At 37.9% G+C, this 27,463-nt stretch overlaps 1 protein-coding gene across 1 annotated transcript; it reads right to left on the reverse strand.

Annotated features, from left to right (window-relative positions):
- Positions 1–466: 466 nt before the first annotated feature.
- Positions 467–23,626, reverse strand: CTSS (cathepsin S). The gene is made up of 8 exons (XM_007088075.3): positions 23,509–23,626; positions 22,447–22,573; positions 20,718–20,840; positions 19,713–19,862; positions 17,119–17,346; positions 15,730–15,895; positions 14,545–14,647; positions 467–929 (listed from the first exon to the last, which is right to left on the reverse strand). The coding sequence occupies exons 1-8, from the start codon at positions 23,541–23,543 to the stop codon at positions 830–832; spliced, it is 1,032 nt and encodes a 343-aa protein (XP_007088137.1). The 5' UTR covers positions 23,544–23,626; the 3' UTR covers positions 467–829.
- Positions 23,627–27,463: the final 3,837 nt, after the last annotated feature.

Raw genomic sequence — 27,463 nt, forward strand, 5'->3', positions numbered from 1 at the left:
TTCTCTCTTGTCTCCCTCACATCAGCCATGAAGGTTTTTGAAGGTAAGTGCAGGTTAATTTGTTTATTTTTATAATTTATAATTTTATAGTTTGTATTTTTAAAATTATTTTATATTCTATTACAGTATCGTAATAAATTTTATATGAATATTTTTGGGTTGTGGAATGAATCATCTGAACTTCCATTACTTTTTATGGGGAAACCCAAGTGGTTTGGATTACAAGCATGTTTCTGGAACAAATTATGCTTGCAAACCAAGGTTTTACTATATTTGCCTACCTTAACATTTATTTTAAAAAATAATTGAATCCTTTAATGTGCAAAGATACAATCTGAGCCCTAGGACATTAATAACCTAGTTTTTTCCATTAAAGTTGCCAAAGCCCTTCACCAGCATCCTATAGTTTACATTCTCATGATAGATTATAATAGTTACCTAAGTATAAGAAAATAATGGTATGTGGTAATGATACAAAGATGAAAACAGGTATTTATTAAGCATTGATATGCCATCGTATTACAAAATTATATCAGGGAACTTAAAAAGACAAAGCATGTAAAATAAGACAGTGACAAAACAAACATGACAGATTGTCTTAGGTTGACTAATTCTCATACAGTTATATCTGTAATGCATTGTTAATTTACCTGGCAAAAGTTTTCCATAACTGCAAGATTAAAAAAGTAGAAGAGTCAAACTATATATTTTGTTAGTACGTTACATATACATTGTTCATGATTCCCTTATTTCTACTGGTTATGGCAGGTAAAATTAAGTGAAGAGAAAGTGTTTCTTTTCTTGACTTGTTATACAATGAAGAGATCCTCTAGATTTCTGGGTAAGAGGGATAACTAGCAATCCCACAATGATTTCCACTATTTCTTGCCATCCGAATATATCCTCGGTCACCGAAATTCAGGCCCCAGCTTCAGAAAAAGACAACACAACATTACAAATGAATATAATCATATCACATTATCAGCTTTTTATCTCCTAAATTGTTGTTCTCCTAAAGTGATTATATATAAAAGTATAAAACCAAATTAGAACAAAATAATATAATAATTTCCCCAGGGCTTTTAGGCAATTTTCAAAGGCGAGTTTGGAAGGCTTTAATGCTATGTTGGTGAATTGACTTAATACCTAAGTAAACATTATAAATTCCATCCCAAACCTTTAATCCTCTTATTTTGTAAATATGCCTTCTGCAGGGAGAGAGTGTTATTATCCTTTCCAAGGCCCCACCTCTAAATATTTTTGCATAGTAGGATCATAGGTTGTAATTTTCTATCAAACTTAAATTCCTTTAGAGAATGTCAATTAAGAAATATTTTTGAGTGACTATTATGGAAAAGGCATAGGGCAGGGAATTCCAAAGTAAGCAATAAAAAGTGAAGCTTTCAAACAGCTTTTTGACATAGAAGTGGAGCTGAGGTAAGGCTTTCTCATAGGTAAAGTTGTGAAAAAAATGGAATATGCTCTCTTGGGAGGGAGTGAGCTCAGTGGCCCTGGAGGTGTTCATCCAGAGGTTTGCATAACCTGTTAGAGATGTTGCAGAGGGGATTCGTGGGTCAGGTAAGGGTTAGAAGAGATCAATGGTTCTCTCACTTTTTGATTTCATCAACTTTTATAATTTCAAAAAAAATTTTTGCAATTTTACCAATTTTAATTAAAAATTGTTTTTAATATTTATTTTTGAGAGAGAGCGTGATCAGGGGAGGAGCAGAGGGAGAAGGACAGAGGATCTGAAGCGGACTCTGTGCTGATAGCAGATAGCACAATGTGGGGCTCAAACCCATGAACTGCGAGACCATGACCTGAGCTAAAGTTGGACACTTAACCAACTGAGCCACCCAGACGCCCCCAAGGTTACCAAGTTTTAAATTAGCAAGTAGGGACATTGAAAAAAAAAAACACAACCCATACTCTTTATTATCACCATCATATTGTAAAAGAAAGGATGTTTAACACCAAAAGAAAACTTAAGAGGACATAGTCTTTAATTTAAGGATAGTCCTTTGAGTCAGATACATTTATTTTATGGAAGATACACCAAAATATTCTTTTTTTTTTTTTCTCATTTTTCCACGGACTAGTAAAAATAAAATGGTCACACTTTTTGTAAGAGAAATTTCTTAAGTTTTTTATGTTTCTGAAGTTTTGTAATTGTAGATATACAAATAATGCTAATATTAAGAGACTTTGTTAAGTGCTGTAACTAGGATACAAATAAAAGCGTGAAACGGAGAAAATGCCTACTGTGTTTATATTTGGAGAGTAGCGAGACATTTAGTTGAAAATTGGAGGTCTTTAGGGTAGTAGGACACAAAGAGGTTAGAAAGTTGGTTTGGGGCCGTGTTGTGAAGAGCTTAGAACAACAGGCTAAGGAACTTGTAGTATTAATTCCTTCGGCAAAAGGAAGCCATTGCAAATTTTTGCTCGAGACTTGAAGGAAAGGTTGATTGTGTAAAACATGTAAAAACATGCAGCAGGGAAACTAAGAAATGCTGCTTAATTGCAAGCAGACAAGTGGCTGCTTTAGAATGGCTGTGCTCTAATAGACCTTAAACGTTCTCTGTATCAGCCATTTGTGGACACGTTACAGGTCTTAATTTTCCTTTCTTGTACATTTTAACACCGTTATCTATTACTTCTCTCCTGGCCTTAAGATGCTACCGTGTCCTGATTTTTCTCTTCTCTCTCTGCTTTCTCCTCTTAAACTCTTTGATGGGCTGGGGTACCTGGGTGGTGATCTCAGCTCAGATCATGATCTCAGGGTTTATGGGCTCCCGCATCAGGCTCCCTGCTGATAGCTCAGAGCCTGCTTGGGATCCTTTCTCTGCCCCTCCCCTGCTCATGCTGTCTCTTTCTTTCTCTCACTCTCAAAATAAATAAAAACTTAAAAAAATAAATTAAAAAAATAAAACTTTTTGGGCTTCTTTATTGTTTCCTTTAATTTATTGCTACTTTGTTGCTTAACATCCTTTAATGCCTCCCCAATATCTTTAGAATAAAATCCAAACTCCACTGTCACCTCTCATCAATGGATGCACTATTCTTTTAGTATCTAAAAGCAATAATAATAAATTCTGGCGAAGCTATCATTAATATTAATAGCCATCATTCATTGAACAAGTACTCTGTGCTAAGTACCTTAACATATGCTGTCTCACTGGGGCACCTAGGTGGCTCAGTCGGTTAGGCAGCCGACTTCAGCTCAGGTCATGATCTCATGGTTCATGAGTTTGAGCATTGCGTCGGGCTGTATGCTGACAGCTTGGAGCCTGGAGCCTGCTTCAGATTCTGTGTCTCTCTCTCTCTGTTCCTCCCCCTGCTTGCACTCTGTCTCTCTCTCAAAAATAAATATTTTTAAAATTTTGAAAAAAACCCACAAACATATGCTATCTCAATCATCACCCTGTGAGGTGGGTGTTATCTTCTTTTTACTAAAGAGGGAAAAGGTCAAAGAGGTAAAATGGCTTGCGCAGATGGTTAATTATGAAGCTAGGGTGCAAATTTAGGCTTGTTTTATTCCAAAGCCTACTCTAACATTTATACTATCCCTAGCCCTACATTATTCCTATGAGTGAGGTAGCATGAAGAATAAAATTCAGACCAGAACATCCACAACCTTATATTAATTATATCAGATATATTACTGTACCTTGCTTTGTAGTTATTTCATTGCCTTAAAAAAGTAGATAACAATTTTTAGACAAGCTGAGTTTGGACCTAAGTTCTGGTAATGAAAGTTGAATTGAGGTTGTAATTACTAGTAGTATGAATTCAGTCAATGAGGTCCTATTCAGAATCTGGAGAGCTTACTCTTCCCGCCTTCATAGACCAAGATCAACTGTCCCAAACTTTGTAGAAAATCCCAGACTCTTTTTGACTGAGTCCTGGTAACCTTCTCTTAAAGAATAAAACTGATTTAAAAGTCTCAAGCTAAATAAATATGTGAGGACAAATTCTTTCCTTCAGAACTGTAAAAGGTCAGCTCCAAATGTTCATTCTAGTCCTTACCAAGTTGTTTATTTTTACTAACTCTATAGCCCTTTCATTCAATCTGTTCACCTGCAGGCAAGTTTCTTAACTCTGTCAATATCAGAGGTTTATCAGGAGATAAAATGGATATCTCATTGATTACCTTAAAAACTAAGTGAGAAAAATGTATGTACAGTGCTTGTACAGTGTCTGTATGTAGTAAATGCTGAATAAGTAGAGGTAGCTATTTTTGTTATCCAAGTGTGAGTCCACCCCTTTTAGAAAAGATAGCCTTTTTCTAGGGTAACCAACAGTCCAGTTTGCAAGGAGCTGTTCTAGTTTTTTTTTTTTTTTTAAATATCCTGTGGCCTGGAAAACCCCTTAGTCTTTGATAAAGTGAGATGGTTGGTCACCCTACCTTCTCTCTGCATATTATAGACTACCAATTGGTTAGACATTCCTTCTAGAATGTATACCAATTTCATTTCTTTTTTTTAAATTTTTTTTTTCAACGTTTTTTATTTATTTTTGGGACAGAGAGAGACAGAGCATGAACGGGGGAGGGGCAGAGAGAGAGGGAGACACAGAATCGGAAACAGGCTCCAGGCTCCGAGCCATCAGCCCAGAGCCTGACGCGGGGCTCGAACTCACGGACCGAGAGATCGTGACCTGGCTGAAGTCGGACGCTTCACCGACTGCGCCACCCAGGCGCCCCACCAATTTCATTTCTAATAAACCACAGTGCTTAGCTTCTTAGACTGTGCCAGACACTATTCTAGGCATTAGGGTTACGGAGGTAAATAAGACAGACAAAGTCTTTTCAAAGCCTACACAGGAAACATACAATAAACAAATAAATAATATGACAAGATGTAAGTACTATAAAGAAAAATAAAGCAGAGTTAGAGGATATGGAATGTTGGGAATCAGGGCTACATTTTAGAAGGAGTGGTCAGGGAATGCTTCTCTGAGGAAATATTTGAGCAAAGATCTAGTAAAGTGAAGGTGCAAATGACGCAAAGGTCTGGAAAAATGAGCTGGGATAAGCTTGATGTATGAGAAATTTCAAGAGTACCTTGAGAAAAGGTACTGAAAAAGGGCTAGTGTCCTTGGAGCTGAGTGAGACAGGGGAAGGTAGTGGTTAGAGAGACAGGCTGAGGCCAGAAATTGTCATGGTTTTATAGGTCACAGATTTTATTCTGAGTATGAAGGAAAGCCATTAGAGGGTTTGGGGTAGGAGAATAGTATAATCTGCTTGATGCTTTAGAAAGATCACCCTGGCTACTGTGTATTGGATCGACTGTAGGCAAACAAGGGGGTAAGTGACTACCAGTTGGGAGATTATTGCAGTAGATCAAGAGATGGATGGATGGTGGCTTGAATTAGAGTGGTAACAGTAGAGAAATTGAGAAGTGGTAAGATTTGGGACAACTTAATGATGATAGAAATGACAGAATTTGCAGATGGTTTAGGTGTGGGGTATCAGACGAAAAAAGAAATGATGGCTCCAATATTCTGACCTGGGGAAAATGCTGTTGGCATATACTGAGAGGGGAAAAACTGGGGCAGTAGCAGGGAGTCAAGAATTCTATTTTGGACATGGTTCGTTAAAGAGGCCTGTAGATACTCAAGCGGAAAGGCAGATGGTAGGCTTTTGGACACAGAGTCTGGAGCTCAGGGAAGAAGTTAGGTTGAAAATACAAAGTTGACAGTCATCAGGTATTGTTTAAAACTGTGAGACTAAATGAGACCATCTAAAGAGCGAGCATAAAGGGAGAGAAATTGAGGCTTGGAGCATTCTAATATTTATAAAAGTGAGGAAGAATAAGAGGAACTAAGGAGCTCAGGAGCCTGAAAAGTAAAATAGGAAGAAAACCAGGGGGTATGGTCCCCTGAAAGTCAAATGAAATACTTCAGAATATAGAGAGTCACCGTACATCAAACGTTAAGAGTTCAGGGAAGATGAAACCTGAAAACTGTTTAATGAGGCAAGGTGGAGATGATTGCTAATCTTGACAAGAGTGATTTCAGTGGAGTAGTGGCAATAAATATTCTATTTGAGTTATAAACCAATATGCACGTTCTTAATCTCTTTGTAGATAAATATCTAAGAAAAATCATGAGATTATAACTTCTTCCTTATTTAACCCTTTTCCAGCCTTTGATTCCATGGGGAGGAGGAAGTACCCATGATGTCTAATGTAGAATGTATACTCTAACTCTAACAGTCAGGATCTCTTGAAAGATCAGACAGTAGCTTTCAGTGAGGGAAAATGGAATATATTCTTTTTTCCAACTTGCATTTTACTAACTTAATCCACTTATGGATGAAAAGGAAACATTAGTGTCCCGCATCCACCAACTCCTTCAACTTTCTTCATTGTCTAAGAGGCCCATCTATTTTGCAACTGATTATCTTATTTTTTTTTAATGTTTTTTCGCTTTTTGAGAGACAGAGACAGAGCACAAGCAGGGGAGGGGCAGAGAGAGAGGGAGACATAGAATCCGAAATGGGCTCCAGGCTCTGATCTGTCAGCACGGAGCCCGATGTGGGGCTCGAACTCATGAACCCATGAGATCATGACCTGAGCTGAAGTTGGATGCTTAACCGACTGAGCCACCTGGGCACCCCACAACTGATTATCTTAGAGAGTTCACCTGATATTGCTTAAAGATATTCTGGATGGTTTCTTAGTTCCTTGGTAGTATGTGTGTGGGTATTTAAGGTTCTCATGAGTACATGGTTAACACCTTTAATTTTTTTTCTCCAAGCTAAAATTATTCTACGCCCAATAACTTTGGGTCTGCATTACTCATTGATCTGTGCATTAGATTAAACTCCTCCCTTTAAAAAACAAAAGCATAGGCATATGCACCCCAATGTTTATAGCAACATTATCAACAATAACCAAAGTATGGAAAGAGCCCAAATGTCCACCGATGGATGAATGGATAAAGAAAATGTGGTATATATATGCAATGGAGTATTACTTGGCAATCAAAAAGAATGAAATCTTGCCGTTTGCAACTACATGGATGGAACTAGAGGGTATTATATTAAGTGAAACTAGTCAGAGAAAGACAAATATCATCTGACTTCATTCATATGAGGACTTTAAGAGACAAAACAGATGAACATAAGGGAAGGGAAGCAAAAATAATATAAAAACGGAGAGGGACAAAACGTAAGAGACTCATAAATATGGAGAACAAACTTAGGGTTACTGGAGGGGTTGTGGGAGGGGGGATGGGCTAAATGGGTAAGGAGCATTAAGGAATCTACTGAAATTGTCGCACTATATGCTAACTTGGATGTAAATTAAAAAAAATAAATTAAAAAAACACAAAAGCATAATTGACGTATAATATCCTATTAGTTTCAGCACAGGGATTTACTATTTTTATACATTACAAATGATCCTCATAAATCTAGTTACCACCTGTCACCATTACAAAGTAATTACAATATTATTGACTATATTCTCTATGCTATACATTACATCCCCATGACCTATTTATTTTATAACTGGAAGTTTGTATCTCTCAATCCCCTTTTACCTATTTTTCCCATCCACCCAAACCCTTTCCCCTCTGTAACTAATAGTTTATTTCCTGTATCTAAGAGTCTGTTTCTGTTTTGTTTTATTTTTTAGATTCTACATATAAGTGAAATCATAGGGTGTTTATTTCTCTGACTTATTTCACTTCACATAATGCCCTCTAGTTTCATACCTGTTGTCGTGAACAGTAAGATTTCATTCTTTTTTATGGCCAAGAAATATTCCATTGTGTGTGTGTGTGTGTGTGTGTGTGTGGACATTTAGGTTGCTTCCATATCTTCACTATTGTGAATAAAGCTGCAGTGAACTCCTTTTTTTTCTAAAGATGATTTTGGCCCTTCTTGTTGACAGTCTCTTAGACTGGGGTGGCTTTCACTGCTCCTTAGTCTGCTAACTTTTTCTAAGTAGATAGCAATTGTATCTAGCTTTCTAAATTTATGGATCTGCCCACAAGTGGCAACACAGACTATACAGATACTTCAGGATCTTATCAGATAGTATAACCTCAGAATTTTTACTGCTTCATGTTTAAGGAGATGTCCCTGAAGAATATGTAGGTCACCATTCCTCACCTAGATGCTCTAAATTTTGTTTCTGGATTAAGGCAAACCATCAGAGGGTTGTACAATCAGGTACTTTGCATTATTTTTGCCCCCATAAAATAATTTTTCTCAATTATGCTTTGGCATTAAATTATTGGTCTGTATTTTTAGGAATTATGAAAGCATTCTATAAAACATAACTTTATGGTTGGCATGCTATTGAGGGCATAGTTTTTTATATAGAGAGAGAGATTCAAGGGTGGAATAATAATAGCAATAATAACTATGATTTATTGGGCACTTATTACATGCCAGGCACTATGTGCTAAGTGTTTTACAGACATTATCTTGTTTAATCCTTATAATGACCTTGAGGCTATTATTCACATTCTACAGATGAGGAAATTGAACATTCAAGACGTTAAATAACTACCTAAGGTCATATAGACAGTAAATGGAACTAGGATTCTAACCAAGATCTGCCTGGTTTCAAAGTCACTGCTTTTACTCACTATGCTACAGTGTATTATATAAAGAAGCTAAATATCTATATCCAGAAAGGGGGAAAAAATCAGGAACATGGATCAATGTTATACACCTGCCAGAAAGATTAAGTATAAACAAAAGGAGGATATAAAAGAAGAACCCAAATAGAAGACTCACATTCGTTTACTTGAGGTTAACCTGGTAGCACTGGAAATGACATATAAAGTAACCTTTTAAGAGGTCAGTAAGAAAGTTTTGATGACCTAAGAGGATTTTGTTTGAGTCAACCTCTTGTAGAGTCTAGAATTCATGTCCATGTCTGGTCTCTCCTTGTTAGTACTCAGTGTCAGTGATCGCTGTGCTCTCTCATAATTTGGTCCCTTTCTATCTCACTTCTCTCTCTAACAGGCACCTTATACTACAACCTTTATAAGAGAACGTGCAGTTCCCTTAACTCATCTACTTTCTCTCACTCAGCGTTTGTGCACATTTAGCTTCCTCTGCTCTGATTGCTCTTTTTCATGTGGCAAATTCCATCTTGTCCTTCAAGACTCAGTCAAATAACCCAGCCAAAAGACCTTCCCTGACTTCCGAGACTCAGCCAAGTACTCTTCTGTGCTTCCGCTGCGACTTGGTACAAACCTCTATCCTAGTATTTATCACATTCTATTGCAATGGTCAGTACATGCACCCGCCTGTTTTCCTGACTCTCGTAGACTATGAATATTTTGAAGGATGATAGAAAGGCTGTATTTTCATTGCCATATCTGCTTGGCACTCTGGCACTCAGTAGGTACTCAATATATGTTTGTTGAATCAGGGTATGAATGAAGATGCAAAAATGAACAAGAAACAATTCTACCTTTAATAAGTTCATATTGTAGTGAATGGAGCATGCTTTACAGGAATAGCTATAACACAAGGCACAATGTATTAAATACTAGAATAGAATTTCTAAAGCATTTCTAAAGCTCAGAAGTTAGAGAAACAGTTCTGAGTAAATTAATGGGGTATGGAGGAGATAGCATTTCAGGTCTGTTTTGAAGAATGAATAGGATTTTTCGTGTCTTTCTTTTTCATCTTAAAAGTAATAAGGTACATGTTAAAGACTTTGGAAAATAGATAAAGGTAGACAAAAATAACCATTATTAACAATTGGTATCATTCCTTCTCATTCTTTAGTATAACATGAATCAAAGAAATTGGGCATATTATTTTAAACTTAATATTTATATTATACATAAGTTTTATGTTTATATGTATTTTCAATTTAAACATATATTCTAAGTATTTTATTGGGGTATTAATAACAGTCTGAATAAATACAGTTCCTTGTTTTAAATAACGTTTTTGTTTATTTAAAACATTATTTAAGGGGCGCCTGTGTGGCTCAGTCGGTTGAGCGTCCGACTTCAGCTCAGGTCATGATCTCACGGTTCGTGAGTTCGAGCCCCGCGTCGGGCTCTGGGCTGATGGCTCAGAGCCTGGAGCCTGCTTCCGATTCTGTGTCTCCCTCTCTCTCTGCCCCTCCCCCATTCATGCTCTGTCTCTCTCTGTCTCAAAAATAAATAAACATTAAAAAAAAACATTTAAAAAAAAACATTATTTAAAATATTCAAGAGAGAGCACAAAAGGGGGAGGGACAGAGAGAATGGGAGACACAGAATCAGAAGCAGGTTCCAGGCTCTGAGCTGTCAGCACAGAGCCTGACACAGGACTTGAACTCATTAACTGTGAGATCATGTCGGATGCTTAACCGACTGAGCCATCCAGGTGCCCCTAATATAATTTCTAATACATGGGCTTGATTGTGTAATAGCTTAATAGTGTCCCTATTGTTAGGTACTTTCGGTTGTTTACTGGCTTTCACTGTTAAAGAAGAAGAATGCTACAATTTACTTAAATTGGGTATGACGTTTTCCCCATATGTAGAATTCTTTCCTTCATATAGATTCCAAGAAATGAGGAAAAATTGGACAAAGAGTATAAACATTTAAAAAGTTCTTGATTCATATTATCAAATTGCTTCCAAGAAGGATTGTAACAATTTATTCTTCTCCTAGAATGTATGAGAGTGCCCATTTCACCATATATTGGTGGGATTGGTTGATTGATTGATTGACTTAGAGGGAAGGAGGCAGAGTGAGGGAAGAGCAGAGAGAGAGAATCCCAAGCAGGCTCTGCACTGTCAGCCCAGAGCCTGATGTGGGACTCGAACTCATGAATTTGTGAGATCATGACCTGAACCAAAATCAAGAGTCAGAGGCCTAACCAGCTGAGGCCACCCAGGTGCCCCACACAGGTGGGATTTCTATAGGTAGCAATGGGCTTTAAGGGCATTTCATAAAGATGAAACAGCTTAAGTAAAGATATAGAAATAGCCAATTGTATATAAACTTAGGGAATGATGAGTAAGTAGTTCACTGTGGCCAGAGTGTAAATATGGGTGCATTAGAACTAGTGGAAGAAAAGTCTAAAAAGCTATGTTGGAAACTAGATAATGGAGAATCTTGAATGCCTGGCCAGAAATTTGGACATCGTTATGATGACAATGGTAAACTATTTAGAATTTTTGACCTTGCATCGCTTCTTAGCCTTTGACTAAGATCAAGTGTAGAATTTTGACTATGGGTTTACATGATCTCTCTATTTATTTATTTATTTATTTATTTATTTATTTTAAAAAATTGTTTTTAATGTTTATTTCTGGGACAGAGAGAGATAGAGCATGAGTGGGGGAGGGGCAGAGAGAGAGAGACACACCCACACAGAATCAGAAGCAGGCTCCAGGCTCTGAGCTGTCAGCATAGAGCCCGACGCAGGGCTCGAACTCACAAACCGTGAGATCATGACCTGAGCCAAAGTCGGTTGCTCAACCGACTGAGCCACCCAAGCGCCCCTGTCTATTTTTTTAAAGTTTATTTTGAGAGAGAGAGAGAGAGAGAATGCACATATGCACATGTGAAGGGGAGGGGCAGAGAGAGAGAGAGAGGAGAGAGAGAATCCCAAGCAGGTTCCACACTGTCAGCTCAGAGCCCAGTGTGGGGCTCAAACTCACAAACCACAAGATCATGACCTGAGTGGAAAGCAAGAGCCAGACGCTTAACCAACTGAACCACACAGGTGCCCCTACATGATCTATATTTTAAGAAGATACTTCCCTGGCTGGGTAAGACTGGAATCTGAATTAGAGCCTGGATAGAAAAGAATACGAAGTACGATTCAAAGGCCAAATGGACAGGGCCGTGTGGGTTGAGGGAAAGAGGGGAGAGCCCAGATGACACCAAGGTGTGGCTTTGATAACCTGAAGATGGTAATGCATTACTCAAAACAGGGAATGAGTTTCCCTTGAGCTTATTCTAAAATACTTCTCAGGGGTGGAGTAGGAAGGGGAGTTGAGATGGAGGGAGAGAGGGAATTTGATTTTAGACTTGTTGAGTGTGTGTGTGTGGGTATGTATGTGTGTGAAAGAGAGATAGTTATGTTGTAAGTAGTAATAGGGTAGGCAGGAGGGAATTTGGACTTTTCAGCAGAGCTATGAAATTGGAAGTTGGATATCTGTTGCTAAGTAGAGAGGTCATTTTTAGAGATTGTGAATTTGGTTATCATCTACATAATGGCAATAACTTTGAAACTCAAGGAGCAAAAGAGTTTTCTCTGATACAGATAGAACTAGACTGTAAGGGACCAGTGGAAGAAAATGGGAAATGAGGCTAAAGCTGGTATAGCAAAACGGGTCAGGATAGTGTTATGTCATAGATGCCAAAGAAATAAAAGCAGTAGAGTTTATAAAGCAGAGAAATTTTTCATATTTCTGTGCCTTTGCATATCCTTTTTGAGTTATTGGGCCATTTATTTCCCTCCACCAACACATGAGCAATTCCACTTACTTGAGAACTTAATGCAAGTAAGTAGTGCCTTCTCTGTGAAACTTTTGGGCAGTTAGGCATCTTCTCTTTTATGGCCCCATAGCCATTGAGACATATACATATACCATGATGTGTTGTATTTTATTGTTTTAAATATATATCTAATTCCCCATTGGACTGTTTTGTGAGCTCATTTGGAACAGGATGACTTCTCATTAATTTTTGTGTCTCCAGGGCCTAGATAATGCCCCCCACCTACAAGGAGATGCCTAGTAAACACTTATTGAATGAGTAAGTGCTGAGAAGGGGGTTTGAGTTTAAACACTAAAAGGTATAATTGGCCGGGTGGCCTAGGTGGCTCAGTTGGTTAAGCGTCTGACTTCGGCTCAGGTCACGATCTCGCTGTTTATGGGTTCGAGCCCCGCATCAGGCTCTGTGCTGACAGCTCAGAGCCTGGATCCCACTTTGGATTCTGTGTCTCCCTCTCTCTCTGCCCCTCCCTTGCTCATGCTCTGTCTCTCTCTGTCTCTCAATAATAAATAAATGTTAAAAAAATTTAAAAAAATAAAATAAAAGTTATAAATGGCCTTCAAGAAGAGCAGTTTCAATACAGAAAGAAGTTAAAATATATGCTGTAGGAAGTCAACAAAAAAAAAAAGAGGTAAGTGAAAAAATATTGCTTCACTTAAAAAAGTTATCACTCATCTAGGCCCAAGCTGATCAGTGCTATGAATAGGTTACAAGTGAAGCGAAATGTTATTTCCCGCAACTACTTTCCTAACAGGTCATACAGCTAAGGATACAAGGACAAAACAAATCCCTACCCCAAAGGCACAGACAGAATATTAATATTAGAGTGATAGATAGGTAAAAACAAATTTAAATACAATCTATAAAATACTCCAGGATGCATAAGACATTTGGGGAGCATAGAAAAAAGACATTTTACCCAGCCCAAGGATTTAGGGGGAAATTTCTGGTATAGAGAATGCCCAAGCTGGTTTTGAAGGAAAAGGTGGGATAAACCAAGTGAGGAGAAAGGATGTTCCAGACAGAGGGAACAGCATAACCAAGATGTGAAGATATTAGAGATAAATGGTATGTATGGGAACTCCATGTACAGTTCAATGTAACTGAAATGAAAAAAGTATAAGACAGGTGCCAGCAATTGAACCTGGCAGGGCGGGCAGGGATCACAACATAGATCATTGTCTTCCCCACTGGGGAATATTAATTTTATACCAAATGGTACCCAGTAGAACAGTTATGAACCCAGTTTGTCATATGTGAGACAAACCAGTTTTGAAGCAGTGTAAAAGATGGATTTGAGAGTAAAGGAGACCAGTTTGAAGGCTGTAGGAATAGTCCAGGCAAGAAACATCTGACCCAAAGCAATAATTGAAGAAATGGAAAGGGGACAGAAAAAAAGGACAGATACATGGAAAAGTAGTTTGACTTGTTGCTTGATGAGATCTGGATGGGCCTATGACAAACCCATAATATCTGACTGGGTGATTGTGTTGTGTGTTGTTGCCATTTAGCGAGATGGGAAGTTTTGGGAGGACGATATGGCAGAGAGGATACTGAATTCCTTGGACATACTGAGTTTGGAGAAACTAAGATACAGGGAAGTGGATATGTCCAGATAGATAAGTCCGAAGTTCAGGGCAGAGGTCAGAGCTCGAGCTAGAGATTTGAAAACCATTAGTACATAGGTTATAACTAAAATCATAAGAATGGAATGATGGTACCTAAGAAAAATGTAGAATCAGAAGAGTAATGAGCAAAAGATGGAGTCGTGGAGGAAAGACCACCATTTACAGACTAAGCAGAGGAATGGATATTTATCAAAGAGACTAAGAAGGAATGATCAGAGAAATATTATAGGAGAGAAGTCATGAAAACAAAGTGTTGAAGCCAGAATAGGAAGTGAGGAAATGGGGGCACCGAGTGATTAATTTAGTATGTCATTTTATAAAAAGCTATAAATATTTATCATTGTCATTATCATGATCATCATCATCATACGAGAAAGCATTTGTTGAAGCTCCATCGAGTTCCTTATTTTATTAAACATACATTAACATGTGAATGCATTACCTGTTTTTCACAAGCCAGTAGTCTTTTCCATTAAGGTTACCATAGCCAACCACTAATACACCATGATTCACGGTCTGAGTACAGGCTGGCTCATAGTAGACACCTAAGAATAAATATGAGAGGGAAAACGAGTAAATGGTATGTAGCAATGAAGGACATTTGAAAATGCTATTGCTTTTAGTAGACTGTTTTGGATACATGGCAAGTTTAATTATAATTTTAGAAACATATACTCTAATTAAACTATTTAGACCATAATTCTTTGCCATCAATGCTACACTTGTCAGTTTTCTTGCCAAGTTTGGCATCAACCCAATCACAGTTCCCTCAGAAATCTTTGATAAATGGCTACCTTTTCCTGATGATTTTTTTTAACGTTTATTTATTTTTGAGACAGAGAGAGACAGAGCATGAATGGGGGAGGGGCAGAGAGAGAGGGAGACACAGAATCTGAAACAGGCTCCAGGCTCTGAGCGGTCAGCACAGAGCCCGACGCGGGGCTCGAACTCACGGACCGTGAGATCATGACCTGAGCCAAAGTCGGCCACTCAACCGACTGAGCCACCCAGGCGCCCCTCCTAATGATTTTTAACATAGAGTCGGTTACTATATTTCTTTGTATATATTCCTAAATTGCTTGTTCCATACATTTTTATTCTTTACTAGGTGAAATGATCTTTAAGGTGAGGTGTGTGTTGCCGTTGTTGTTTTTTAATAAAAGGGCCACTTACTTTGTTTAATACAAGGCTCTAACATTGATGGGTGCCCTGCCCTCCTTGTATTCTGCCGTGCTACCCGTACAGTACACAGTGGCGACAGGGGTTAGGGGCACAGGTTCTGAAGTCAAGTAGCAGCGTTTCTAATCCTAACTGACCACTTTCAGACTATATGACTTTAGGCAAGTTAACCATCTAAGACTTGTTCATCTGTAAAATAGGGTTATTGTGAAGATTAAATAAGATCATGCATGGAAAGACTTTATCAGAGTATGTGGCATGTAGTGTTAGTAAACTTTGATGAGTATTCCTTCACTAATTAGAGCTGGATATAAAATACGTATATGAAATGGAGGAACCTGTTTAACCCAATCTCAACATTCAGAGGTGGGGTGATGGGGAAGGATGATATTCTCTCTTACAGTGCGGGGCAGCATGTAACAAGAGGACGATGTGTCTGAGTTTTTACCACTTCTGTAGAGGAAGAAAGAAGAGTGGCTCGCATCTATAGCAACAGACACGGGTCCTTTATTGGCCACGGTTTCTTTCAAGTCCTCTTCACTGCCAAAAGGGAGTTCCGTGTACTTTGAACATGTGGCAGCTCGATTTTTTGAGTCATACTGGCACTTGCCATCCTGTAAAAAAGAATATAAATCAGATGAAGAAGTATACTTCAACTTCCTTTATAAATAGCCAACATCCTAAGTCTGGATTTTAAATACATTTTCTTTCCTCATTTAGCCTTTCGAATGTCTAAGGTTCCTTCCTCCTTTTAAAGAAAGAAAAATCGAATCTTCCAAACCCTGACAGTTCCATGTTTCACCAGTAACAGAGGAAATACGTAACTATTCTATGGTTTTAAATTGTGGATATCTTCATGCCTGTAAAGTTGCCGGATAATGTCCCTCAGGGTCAGGTGGGCTGTGGAGGCATACTGCGTAAAGGTCATAGGCTCTGTACTAGAACTTAAAAATCTTTTTGATGCTATAATACCAACAAGACGATCTGCAGTTTAAATGATGATTTCTAAAGACTGTATAATATGAAGAACACTTAGAGTATATATTTTAGTGGCAAAAGAGGGGTTACAAATTCACATTTGTTGTGCATATAACTATGTTTTTAAAATGCTTAATAAGAGAAAGAACTTGAAAGAAATAAATCAAAGTAATGGTGGTTAAGGGAGGAGGTTTTGGAGTGGTATTTTTGATCTTTTCTAAATATTCAGTAATCTGGATCTATGAATTCATTTAATGTTTATTTATTTTCGAGAGAGACAGGCAGAATGCGAGTGGGTTAGGGGCAGAGAGAGAGGGAGACACAGAATCCAAAGCAGGCTCCAGGCTCTGAGCTGTCAGCACAGAGCCCAATGCGGGGCTGAAACTCACGAGCTGTGAGATCATGACCTGAGCTGAAGTCAGATGCTCAACTGACTGAGCCACCCAGGCGCCCCAAGATATATGAATTCATTTAACAAAATATGTCATGAACTGGTGAGGAGGAAGAAGAGAGCATTAGTTAGATTTTTAGTAGGTAGAAGAATGATATGGTTGATGATCTGAGAATAAGGGTGAGCACGGGACACCATAGGAAAAACAAGTTGAAATACCAGGCAAATGGACAGAAGGAATTCTAAGGTTTGCTGCAAATCCATTTTTAAAGCATGGATTCTACTTGCTTAAAACTATTGTGCCACTAATAAATTAAGAAGGCTACTGAACAAGGAAGAGAACTCTTGAAAATTTAAGAATCCCTGATCAGGGTTTTCATACACTGCTTCTCAAGGTAAGTTTAGTTCAGTTAGTCAAGGGATAGCATAAGGTCACAGGGCAGCTTAAAAAGTTGACTTGTGACACACCATGGCTTTGTAGGGATAGGAAGCTTCTGAATCGATGCCGTTGTTATCAATAATGTACTGGAAAGCCTCTGTCATGAAGCCACCGTTGCAGCCTTTATTCCCGTATTTTTCAGTCGAGCAATCTACCAGGTTCTGTGCACTCAGAGATACCAGATTGCCTGTTTTCAGCTTCAGCTGTGCCTCCAGAGCCCCGACAGCGCTGAAAGCCCAACAGGCACCACAAGAGCCCTGAAACAGAGACAAAGTCACAAAGGCAGTCAGAGAGTCCGTAAGGAGGACTTCCTTAATGCAAACATGTCAGCTGTGTCTGTTGTTATGGGAAACGGCTCCCCACACTACAGTTTCTTCGTTTCCTAGACATGGGCCTAAAGACTAAACACTTGGTTGATCTCTGAGCAAAGTCCAGTGTTGATAGAGAGATGCAAATGGCTGAGCTCAGAGTATAATCGAATATATTAAGAAACAGTACGTACTGAGCGTGTACCAGATCCCAGCTATCTTCACCTATACGTGAGGTAGATTAGGCAGCTACAGTAGTACAGTGATTTTGAGAGCAGCTCAAATCTTCTCTTGACCTAAAACACCCTTTCTCCTTTCAAACGAGGCCTGAAAATATAAGGTTAAATTTTTTCAAACATTTTTAGCTTCATAATTTTTTGATCAAAGATATTTTACAGTTGCGGCACCAGGGTGGCTCAGTCAGTTGAGTGTCCAACTCTTGATTTTGACTCAAGTCATGATCCCAGAGTTGTGGGATCAAGCCCCACATTGGGCTCTGTGCTGAGTGTGGAGCCTGCTTATGACTCTCTCCCTCTGCCCCCACCCCCTTGCTCTCTCTAAAATAAAAAAAAAATAATAAAATAGATAAAATTTTAAAAAGGTATTTTTCAGGGAAGCATAAAGAAACAGAAGAACACAAAGCTGCTTTAGTTAAAAAAGGTCCAGGGCCCTATCATAATTGTTCTCTTTCATTTCTTCCTTCATTCCCCTTTGCTTTCCACCCAAAGGAAGGAAATTGAATTTGCTTTTGATTAAAGCAAAATCACCCATTTGAATGCAAGCACCCAGGGAAAAGAGCTCATTAAGTTATTTGTAGTTAACATTTCAATGTGTAGTTTATTGCATCTTCCCACACTTTTATTGTAGAGAAGCTCTAGTAAGAAACCCAAAACAAATTGCAAGAAAATTTTCCAGGTAGAAAAGAACAAGATATTAGCAGCACAATTCACTTCTTTTTACAATTTTATTTCTGTTTGTTTGTTTGCTTGTTTGTTTGTTTTGAGAGAGTGAGTGGGGAAGGAGCAGAGAGAGGGAGAAAGAGAGGATCCCAAGTGGGCTCTGTGATAACAGCAGGGAGCCCAATGTGGGGCTGAAACACACGAACCGCACCACATGAACCACACGAACAACACGAACTGTGAGATCATGACCTGGCCCAAAGCCAGATGCTTAACCGACTGAGCCACCCAGGTGCCCCAGTACCATTCACTTCTTAAGTTTTACTTTCTTCATTGGTCACCAGCTGGGGCAGCTGCTTAGAACACTGATTTCTCTCCCTTCCTCTGACCTCTAAGGTGATACATGGGTTTTACCCTTAGTTATCCCTAACTAATTTAGGATCGTGGCTGCCTTTAAAAAACAAAAACAAGCAAACTAAAGGAAATACAAAATCATAGGAATGAATTTATAAAATGCATACTGTATTTCTTACTCTAACAATGCAAGCCTGGTCATGAGTAAAGTTGACTGGTACGATTTACAGGCTACTCTTAGCTCTAGGTTTTTCCTCTTCTTCAACTCTGAAATGGAGAGAGAAACTTCCTGATATTCTCTCACACACACAGTATTGTTTGTCAAGCAATTGGCTTGGTGGAGGGTCCAGTCAGTTGATGGATAGTAGGAGCACTAAAAGTCTGCCTTAGGGGTGCCTACGTGGCTCAGTTTGTTGAGTCCGACTTCAGCTCAGGTGAGGATCTCACAATTCATGAGTTCAAGCCCCACGTTGGGCTCTGTGCTGATAGCTCAGAGCCTGGAGCCTGCTTCGGATTCTGCGTCTCTCTCTTTGCCCTTCCCCACTCATGCTGTGTCTATCTCTCTCTCACACAAAAATAAATAAACATTAAAAAAAAAGTCTGTCTTAAAGACATATTTGCTTAGTTGACAGTTTTGTTTACGTGGCTCTAGCCATTGGTGTTCTAAGTCTAATATCAATTTAGATTTGCGGAAGTATGGTAACTTACTCTAAAAGATTGTGAGTAATCTTTAATTAATTAATTAATCATTAATGAATGATTTCCAGAATTAATAAAAAACAAAAGCAACAGTAGCCTGTGAATTTCAAATATTCCTCTAGAAATTTTGTTAAGGAAATTGGTCACAGTAAGACTAAACAAGGACTAAATTGGAGAATACAAATGAAGTATGATATGTGATCATTGTCCTCAGGGAACTTATAATTTCATTGGAAAGATGAGAAAAAAAATAATCAGAACTAACATAAGGAAGATTCACTGCCAAATTATGTAGCTAGACTAAATATTGATGGAAGAGAGAGCCCTTCCTGGGGTACAGAGGCCTGGGGTGACAATACTCACCTGGTATTTCACTTCAGTAACACACCCCTTCTCTCTCCAGTCCACAGAATCAGGCAATTTCTGATTAGAATTTGACTTGTAAGTGACATTTCTCTGCCATTGGCTGGGAACTCTCAGGCAACCCATCAAAGATATCACTTCTTCACTGGTCTACAAGGCAAATATATGTATCTCCTTTCACTTATGACCTTTTCAATAATCTAATAATCGTAACTGTGAATATATTTGACAATGGGGAAAAATTAGCGGTAGTTGTGGCCAACATAGGTACTGCTAACCATCTGATAGGAGAATTATCAGGGTCTCTTTCACGACTTGTCTTAGCACCCAGTTAGGCATTGGGAAGAGGAAGAATAAAGTGGTAGAAACTAGCAGTTACAGGGAAGCAGATTTTTGGTTTAAAGCAAGGCAGAATTTTATAAGAGGACTGTCTAAAAAGTGGACGGAACCGGTTTTCTTCGTGAGAAAGAATTACAAAGGAGATGCCTGCATCTAAGTAGAAATTTAATCCACCTGGGGTGTTCTCTTCCAAGAGGTACTGTGGTTTTTAATTTTGGCCACAGTGGTAAAGTTTCATAGGATAGAAAAAAATCTAAAAACTAATGGGAGAGTGTTTGTGATATTAAATACCGACATTCCCTCATGAAGACAGCAGGTGGACCATATTGTATTACTGGTTTAGACTTACATAAGTATGGTAACTTAACTCTAAAAGATTGTGAGTAATCTTTGGACAACGCTTTCTAGAATTAATTAAAAAAAAAATAAGCAAAAGCAGTAGTAGCCTATAAGCTTCAAATTTTTCTTTAAGCATTTTTTAAGGGAAATGGTTACAGTAGGATTAAACAAGGCATCTGCAAATTCTCATGTCCTTAAATTCTACTGTTTTCTAACTTTGTACACATATAGATATATTCCTTTGCTGTTTACCTTCAAATTGCCTTTTGGGAGATGGAAATCATGTGTACCCAGAGATGAAAGTAGGACTATTTGTAATTTACTTACCATGTCTCCCAGATGGTTCATGCCTAGGTCATAAGAATGCATTCCCATTGAATGTTCCAGATTGTGAAGCATCACAAATTTTAGATTCTTTTCCCAGATAAGACGCCGTGCTACCTCCTCATTCTACAATATAAGGAAAATGAACATAGTCACAGGCATACCTTAGAGATATTGTAGGTTCAGTTCCAGACCATTGCAGTAAAGTAAATATCACAATAAAGGGAGTCAAATGAATTTTTTGGTTTCCCAGTGCATAGAGAAGTCATGTTTACACTATACTGTAGTCTATTAAGTGTCCAATAGCATTATGTATTTGAACTTTGAGATAAATTATAAACAGGATACTAATCAAAAGTCATTTTCATCCCTTCCAAGGGACTAGAATCATTAAAAAGACAGATAGCATTCATTTAATCAGATAGTGGTGCTAACTGAACATCTCACTGTAGTTAACCTTGAAATTGGAGGCCTGGTTCTAAAGGGGATTGGATGAAGGTAAAACTCATCATTACTAAGAAAACAACTCAGAGTCCACATCCTACTAAAAGCGTCATTTTTATATGAAAATAATACATCAAATAAATAAATACATAATTATTGCTTACAAATTCAGAAATATACATATTTTAAAGATTCCATTTTTAATTTTTTAATGCTTAGTTTTTAAAGAGAGAGACAGGGTGTGAACAGGGGAGGGACAGAGAGAGAGGGAGACACAGAATCTGAAGCAAGCTCCAGGCTCTGAGCGGTCAGCACAGAGCCCGACACGGGGCTCGAACTCATGAGCTGTGAAATCATGACCTGAGCCGAAGTTGGACTCTTAACTGACTGAGCCACCCAGGGGCCACTTAAAGATTCTATTTTTAAGTAATCTCTATACCGAACATGAGGCTTGAATCCACAACCCTGAGATCAAAAGTAGCATGCTCCACTGACTGTGCCAGCCTGGTGGCCCTCAGAAAAAAAAATTTTTAAAGTAGCCTCCACGCCCACCATGGAGCTTGAATTTACGACCCTGAGATTACGAGTCACACGCTCTACTGACTGAGCCAGCCAGGCACCCCCAAACTCAGGAATATTATATAGTTATAGGACTTAGTTATTTGAAGCACTAGGGTTAAGGTCTCAAAAATCAATAAGTATGCTTTGAAATAAAACAAAACAAAAGTACAAAGTGGGAAGTGAGAGTCAAAACCATCTGGTAGCGTTTCTGTGCACCAGGGACTGAAATAAGGTCTTTTGTCCCTGAACATGCACTCTATTCCCCTTGACCTGGAACGTTCATTGTGGTTATGACTGCTCCCTGGCTTCTATGAATTCTCAGCTCACAGGTCACCTTCGAGGAGAGTGATTCCCTGAGCATTCTATCACATGCAGAGAATAGTCACTTCCAACCTTTCACAGCTGTCTACCAGAGCCCTTCGGCACTAGGTCTCACGAGACCCCCATGCCTTACTTGATTTTTCTGTACTGCACTTATCACCACCTCACATACCATATCTGCTTCTTCTTTACCTAGTTCCTGTCTCTCCTACTAGGATATGAGCTGCACAAAAACAGGAACTTCATTTTGTTTCCTGCTATGTCTCTAGTACCAAGAATAGAATCTGGCAAGAAATGAGTGCATAAGCATTTATGGAAAACATTGCTCGTAAGAATATAGTTTTGAGGAGGAGAAAGCATAGGCTACTCAAATAAAGCAAATTGCCCAAGTGACTGTCCCACCTACCTTTTCCTTGTACTGTTTGCCGTACGTTTTCTTCCAGAGATTCCAGTGATGATCCAGAGTGGGATCTTTATGTGCTTGTGCCAATGCATAGGTGCACACCAGGAGCACCCAAACCAGACATTTCATGCTGTTGAAGGAAAGGTAACATAAGAATAGTTATTAGCTGCATATATTGTGACGATATTTTTCCATTAAAAAATAGCAATGTCTGTCACAGGGAGAATACAAATCAGAATTATACAGGAAACTTTCTGGGATATATTGTCACAGGAATTTATGATTTATGACTAGAATACCACTTCGAATACTTAGTAGCACTTTAAAAAGTGATTTTCAGAAATTTCCTGCTGTCTGGTATACCAAACATTCATCCAAGGTAGGAGGAATTGGGTAGGAGGTGGGGAGCGGAGGGAGCAGGGACTTTTACAAGATTTGCCAATAAATCCAATCAAGGGAAATCCTCCCAGGACACCCTCATCCTTAAGAGGAGGGCAAACCTTTGAAAAATCAGTTTATCTTCATAACTTTTGGATATATGGGTTCTTCTGGTCTATTTAAATATCCACAACATTTAGAGGTAGTTGAAAGACAACTCCCATGTATTGCTTTCAAATCCTAGAGTCATTTTATGTTTTTAACCATTTTTTTCCAACAATCAAAATACCTACTTCAAAGGAAGCACTTTACTTTTGAAAACACCACTTCTATATTTAATACAAAAAGACTTTAACAGAAATTCAGTGACTACCTCCTTCAAACTGGATTATAGTTTCTTTTCTGTTTCTTTTTCATTCAAAACGGTTGGAATTTTAACCATGTAAATCTTCACATTATATTCCAAAGAAAGCTACATTTCAGCCCCAGGTTTAGATGTGCAAGCAGACATTGACTTCTCAAAAATAGATTCTTTTTAGTCAAAAAAAGAAGAGGCAAGTTGAGTGGCATGATTTTTTAGTTTACTTCCTGAAAGCAAAGATTTAAACCCTGGCAGATACAGCAAGTTAAAAGCATAAACAGAGGGTTTAAAGGTCAAATGGGAGAAAAAGAACAGACAGTACATACATGATAGAACCGGCAGGAGCTCCCATACTAAGCATGCTTGCGGGTGGACCCTCTCCAAAGATTTTAAGGCAGCAAAGAGACTTCAGTTAGATTGGTTTTAAAAAGAAATCAGACCTTGTCACGTGAGGTATTCACAATGAGGAAGTTAACTTTCATTTCAGTTTCACTTAAAATCTAACCAGATCAGCTACCTCTGGCCCTCATCCTACGGTTCTGGGGACAAAGTGGGTACAGTAAGCCATCACAAAGAGCCCCCAGTAGAGCAGGTCAGTGGAACAAACTCAGCAAAATAGGAGCAGCACAAGCTTACCCTTTAATCCTTCATCATTTTGATAATTCACTTTACCTCAAAACACCAATTTTCACATGGAAAAACTTAGTTATGGAGATATGAGGATTAAACTCCTGAAGCCCCAGCTTCCTCCAGGATTTCCTAGGAAAACCCATGACTATCTGTGACGACTGTTGTCTAATTCTCGCTCAGCTATTCCTTGGCTCATCAAGTCAAAATATCTTTATTGATAGTAATGTATGTTAGTATATTTATGGAAAAAAGATAAGCCTAGGTACATCTTACTGCTAGAGTGGTTAACTGGGTGGAAGCTGGGGCAGGGAGAACTATAATTTTTTATAAATTGCATATTCTTAATTACTAATGAGGGTGAGCATCTTTTCACACATTTACTGACCGTTGGAGTTTTCTGTGAAATGACTGTTCATATCTTTTGTTCAATTTTCTACTGTATTGTTGCTTTTACTTTGTGTCTTGTAGTTGTTTTATACATACATACATACATACATACATAGGTGTATTCTGGCTTCTAATCTTTGACAATGATAAATACTAAAAATATCTTCTCTCAGTCTTTCACAGGTGTTTGGCTTATATTGACTTTTTCTCTGTGAACTTTTATAATGTTGATATGGAAAAATTTATTCACTTTTACCTTATGATATATGCTTTTTGTCTTATTTAAAAATTTTTTTAAACTTTTATTTATTTTTGAGAGACAGAGAGAGACAGAGCATGAGTGGGGGAGGAGAAGAGAGAGAATGAGATACAGAATCGGAAGCAGGCTCCAGGCTCTAGGCTGTCAGCACACAGCTCGACGAGGGGCTCAAACTCACAAACCATGAGATCATGACCTGAACCAAAGTTGGACGCTTAACCAATTGAGCCATCCAGTTGTCTTATTTAAGAAAATTTTTTTCATTCCAATATAAAGAAGATACACTCATTTAATTTTCATAGTTTTAGAGTGTGTATTATTTTTTCTTTTTTATAGTTGTTGTTTTTAAGTCTTTATTTCATTTGGAGTTTAGTTTTGTTTATGGTGTGAAATAGGGAGCTTATTTTATTTGTTTTCCCATTGTGATGGGAAACCCATAAACCAAATTCTCATATATACATAGATCAGTTTCTTTTCTTTTTAAAAAATTTTTTAATGTTTATTTATTTGTGAGACAGAGAGACAGAGCATGAGTAGGGGAGGGGCAGAGAAAGAGGGAGACACAGAATCTGAAGCAGGCTCCAGGCTCCGAGCTGTCAGCATAGAGCCCGACACAGGGCACGAACTCACAAACTGTGTTATCATGACCTGAGCCGAAGTCAGATGCTTAACCAACTGAGCCACCCAGGTGCCCCTACAAAGATCAGTTTCTGAGCTCACCAATCTGTTCTTTTTTTCTATTCCTCCTTCAATACCACAGAGTTTTGGGGATTAAAACAGCTCCGTATATCTCTTCATGTCTGATAGGACAATCACACCACCACTCTTATGTTTTTCTTTTTCAAACTTGACTTAGTATTTTGTGCATGTTATCTATTCCATGTAAATTTTCCAAATGAATCAGTTTTCTGAAAAATTCTGTCAGAGTTTTTATTTGAATTGCCATATTTATATTTATATTGAATTGCTGTATATATGATTACAGGTATATATTTTATAAATTTGGGGAGACCCAATGTTATAATGTTGAATCTTCTGTAGTAGACATTTTCAGGTTTATGGTCATTTGACTTTAAGATAATTTTTTTTCATATTTTAAACATATATAAAAGTAGAGATAATAGTGAAATGAGCCACCATGAAACCATTATCCTGCTTCAAGTTATCAATACATGACCAATCTTGTGTTATTTACACTCACACTACCCAGATTATTTTGAAGTAAATCTCAGACATCATACTATTCCCTTTATAAACATTCCAGTGTGTGTCTCTAAAAGATAAAAGATTCTTAAACAAATCTAACTACAAGACCATTATCAGGTCTGAAAGAAATTAACAACAATTTCTTAAAACCACCGATGTCAGCATTCACATTCTCCTGTCTCATACATTTTAAAAAATAACTTGTTTGAATTGAGATCCAAATAAGGTCCCTACATTACAAAACATTGAGCTATTTTTGTATCATTATGAATTCATGGATTTAACCATATTTTATGTGTTTTGACCCATTATAGTTTTGTTCTCATTAATATCCATATTGTCCCATCTTTGGTCAGTGGGAACTTATTCAAATTGGCTCCTAAGTTCTCGAGTCTCTGTATCTGGCATGACATTAGTACTCTTTAATAAGTTCTTTTCTTTCTAGTATGATGAACTGTTGTAGGCTTATTTTGAACAATTCCTGCCTCAGACCTGGAATCAGCCATTTCTCCAAGGAGATCTGGTTCTTTTTAGTGGAAATGATGTTTAAATACCAAAATCTAAGCAGTAGGAGTGTCACTGATACCAGATTGACCATTGTTTCTAAGCCTTTCCATAGACAGAGCTAGGGGATTTGATTTATATATAATTTTATAATATATTCTATATAAAATTATTATATATAATTATTATATAAATAGATTAAATAAATCCCAAGCTCACACTGATACTTCAGACCCAAATTGAAGGCTATGGAGTTTTTACCTTAACTTCACCAATCTTTCATCTGTACCTCTTTCAAACATGCTGAAAATTTCAGTTCTCTAAAACATCAACATAAGTACTCAGTTTATCCCATAATATTCCATAATAATAATATCAAGTCTACCACCAATAAGATCATTACGGAGAATAACTTTGGGATTTTAGAGGGGGGGAGACAGATTCCCCACCCCCACCCTCTTCAGCCATATTCTGCTAAGGATGTAAGTCACCTGGAATAGTTTCCTGTATGGTTATGCCACCACCTGTATAACCATTTGTTCATTTGTTTCATTTCACTTCTTCTTCTTCCCTTTTTTTTTTTTTTTAATTTGAGAGGGTGTGTGTGTGTGTGTGTGTGTGTGAGCAGGGGAGAGGGGCAGAGGGAGAGAGAGAGAGAGAGAGAGAGAGAGAGAATCCCAAATGGGGCTCAATCCTACAACCCTGGGATCATGACCCAAGCTGAAATCAAGAGTCAGACACTGAACCAACTAAGACACCCAGGCACCCCTCATTTTACTTCTAATTTTTAGAGATACTTTTTAGAATTTATGCAATTTTGTTTTATAATTATGTAAAACATTTATAGGGGTGCAAAGCCAAATTAGCAAAATGAAGTATATTCAAAGAAGTCTAGCTTGTAGATCTGTCCTCTCGATATTATTCCCTTCCTCCTTTGATAATAGGTACCCATTTAAACAATTTATGGTTTGTCTTCCCATTTTAAAAAAATAAGAAAATATGCAAATGTATTAGTATCACTTCTTTCTCCACCTTGCTTGTTTCCACTTGTGTTAAGAAATTTTTTCAATACTTAGAAATAGGCAAAAGAGATTATTGGGCATACTTTCAGTGGAGTCTGGGCATTGGCTAGTAGACTCTGAGGCAGGGAGGCAGGCTGATCTGATTCTACGAGAGTGCACAACTTTGATCCAGCTGATGAGCTGAATAAAATATTGACCCATGTTCTTTTTATATTTGTACAAGTCATATTCTCATATTTTTGGAAACTATACTTAAGCAATTAAATCCTGAAA

This window comes from Panthera tigris, chromosome C1 (assembly GCF_018350195.1).
Source record: "Panthera tigris isolate Pti1 chromosome C1, P.tigris_Pti1_mat1.1, whole genome shotgun sequence".
Taxonomy (NCBI): Eukaryota; Metazoa; Chordata; class Mammalia; order Carnivora; family Felidae; genus Panthera; species Panthera tigris.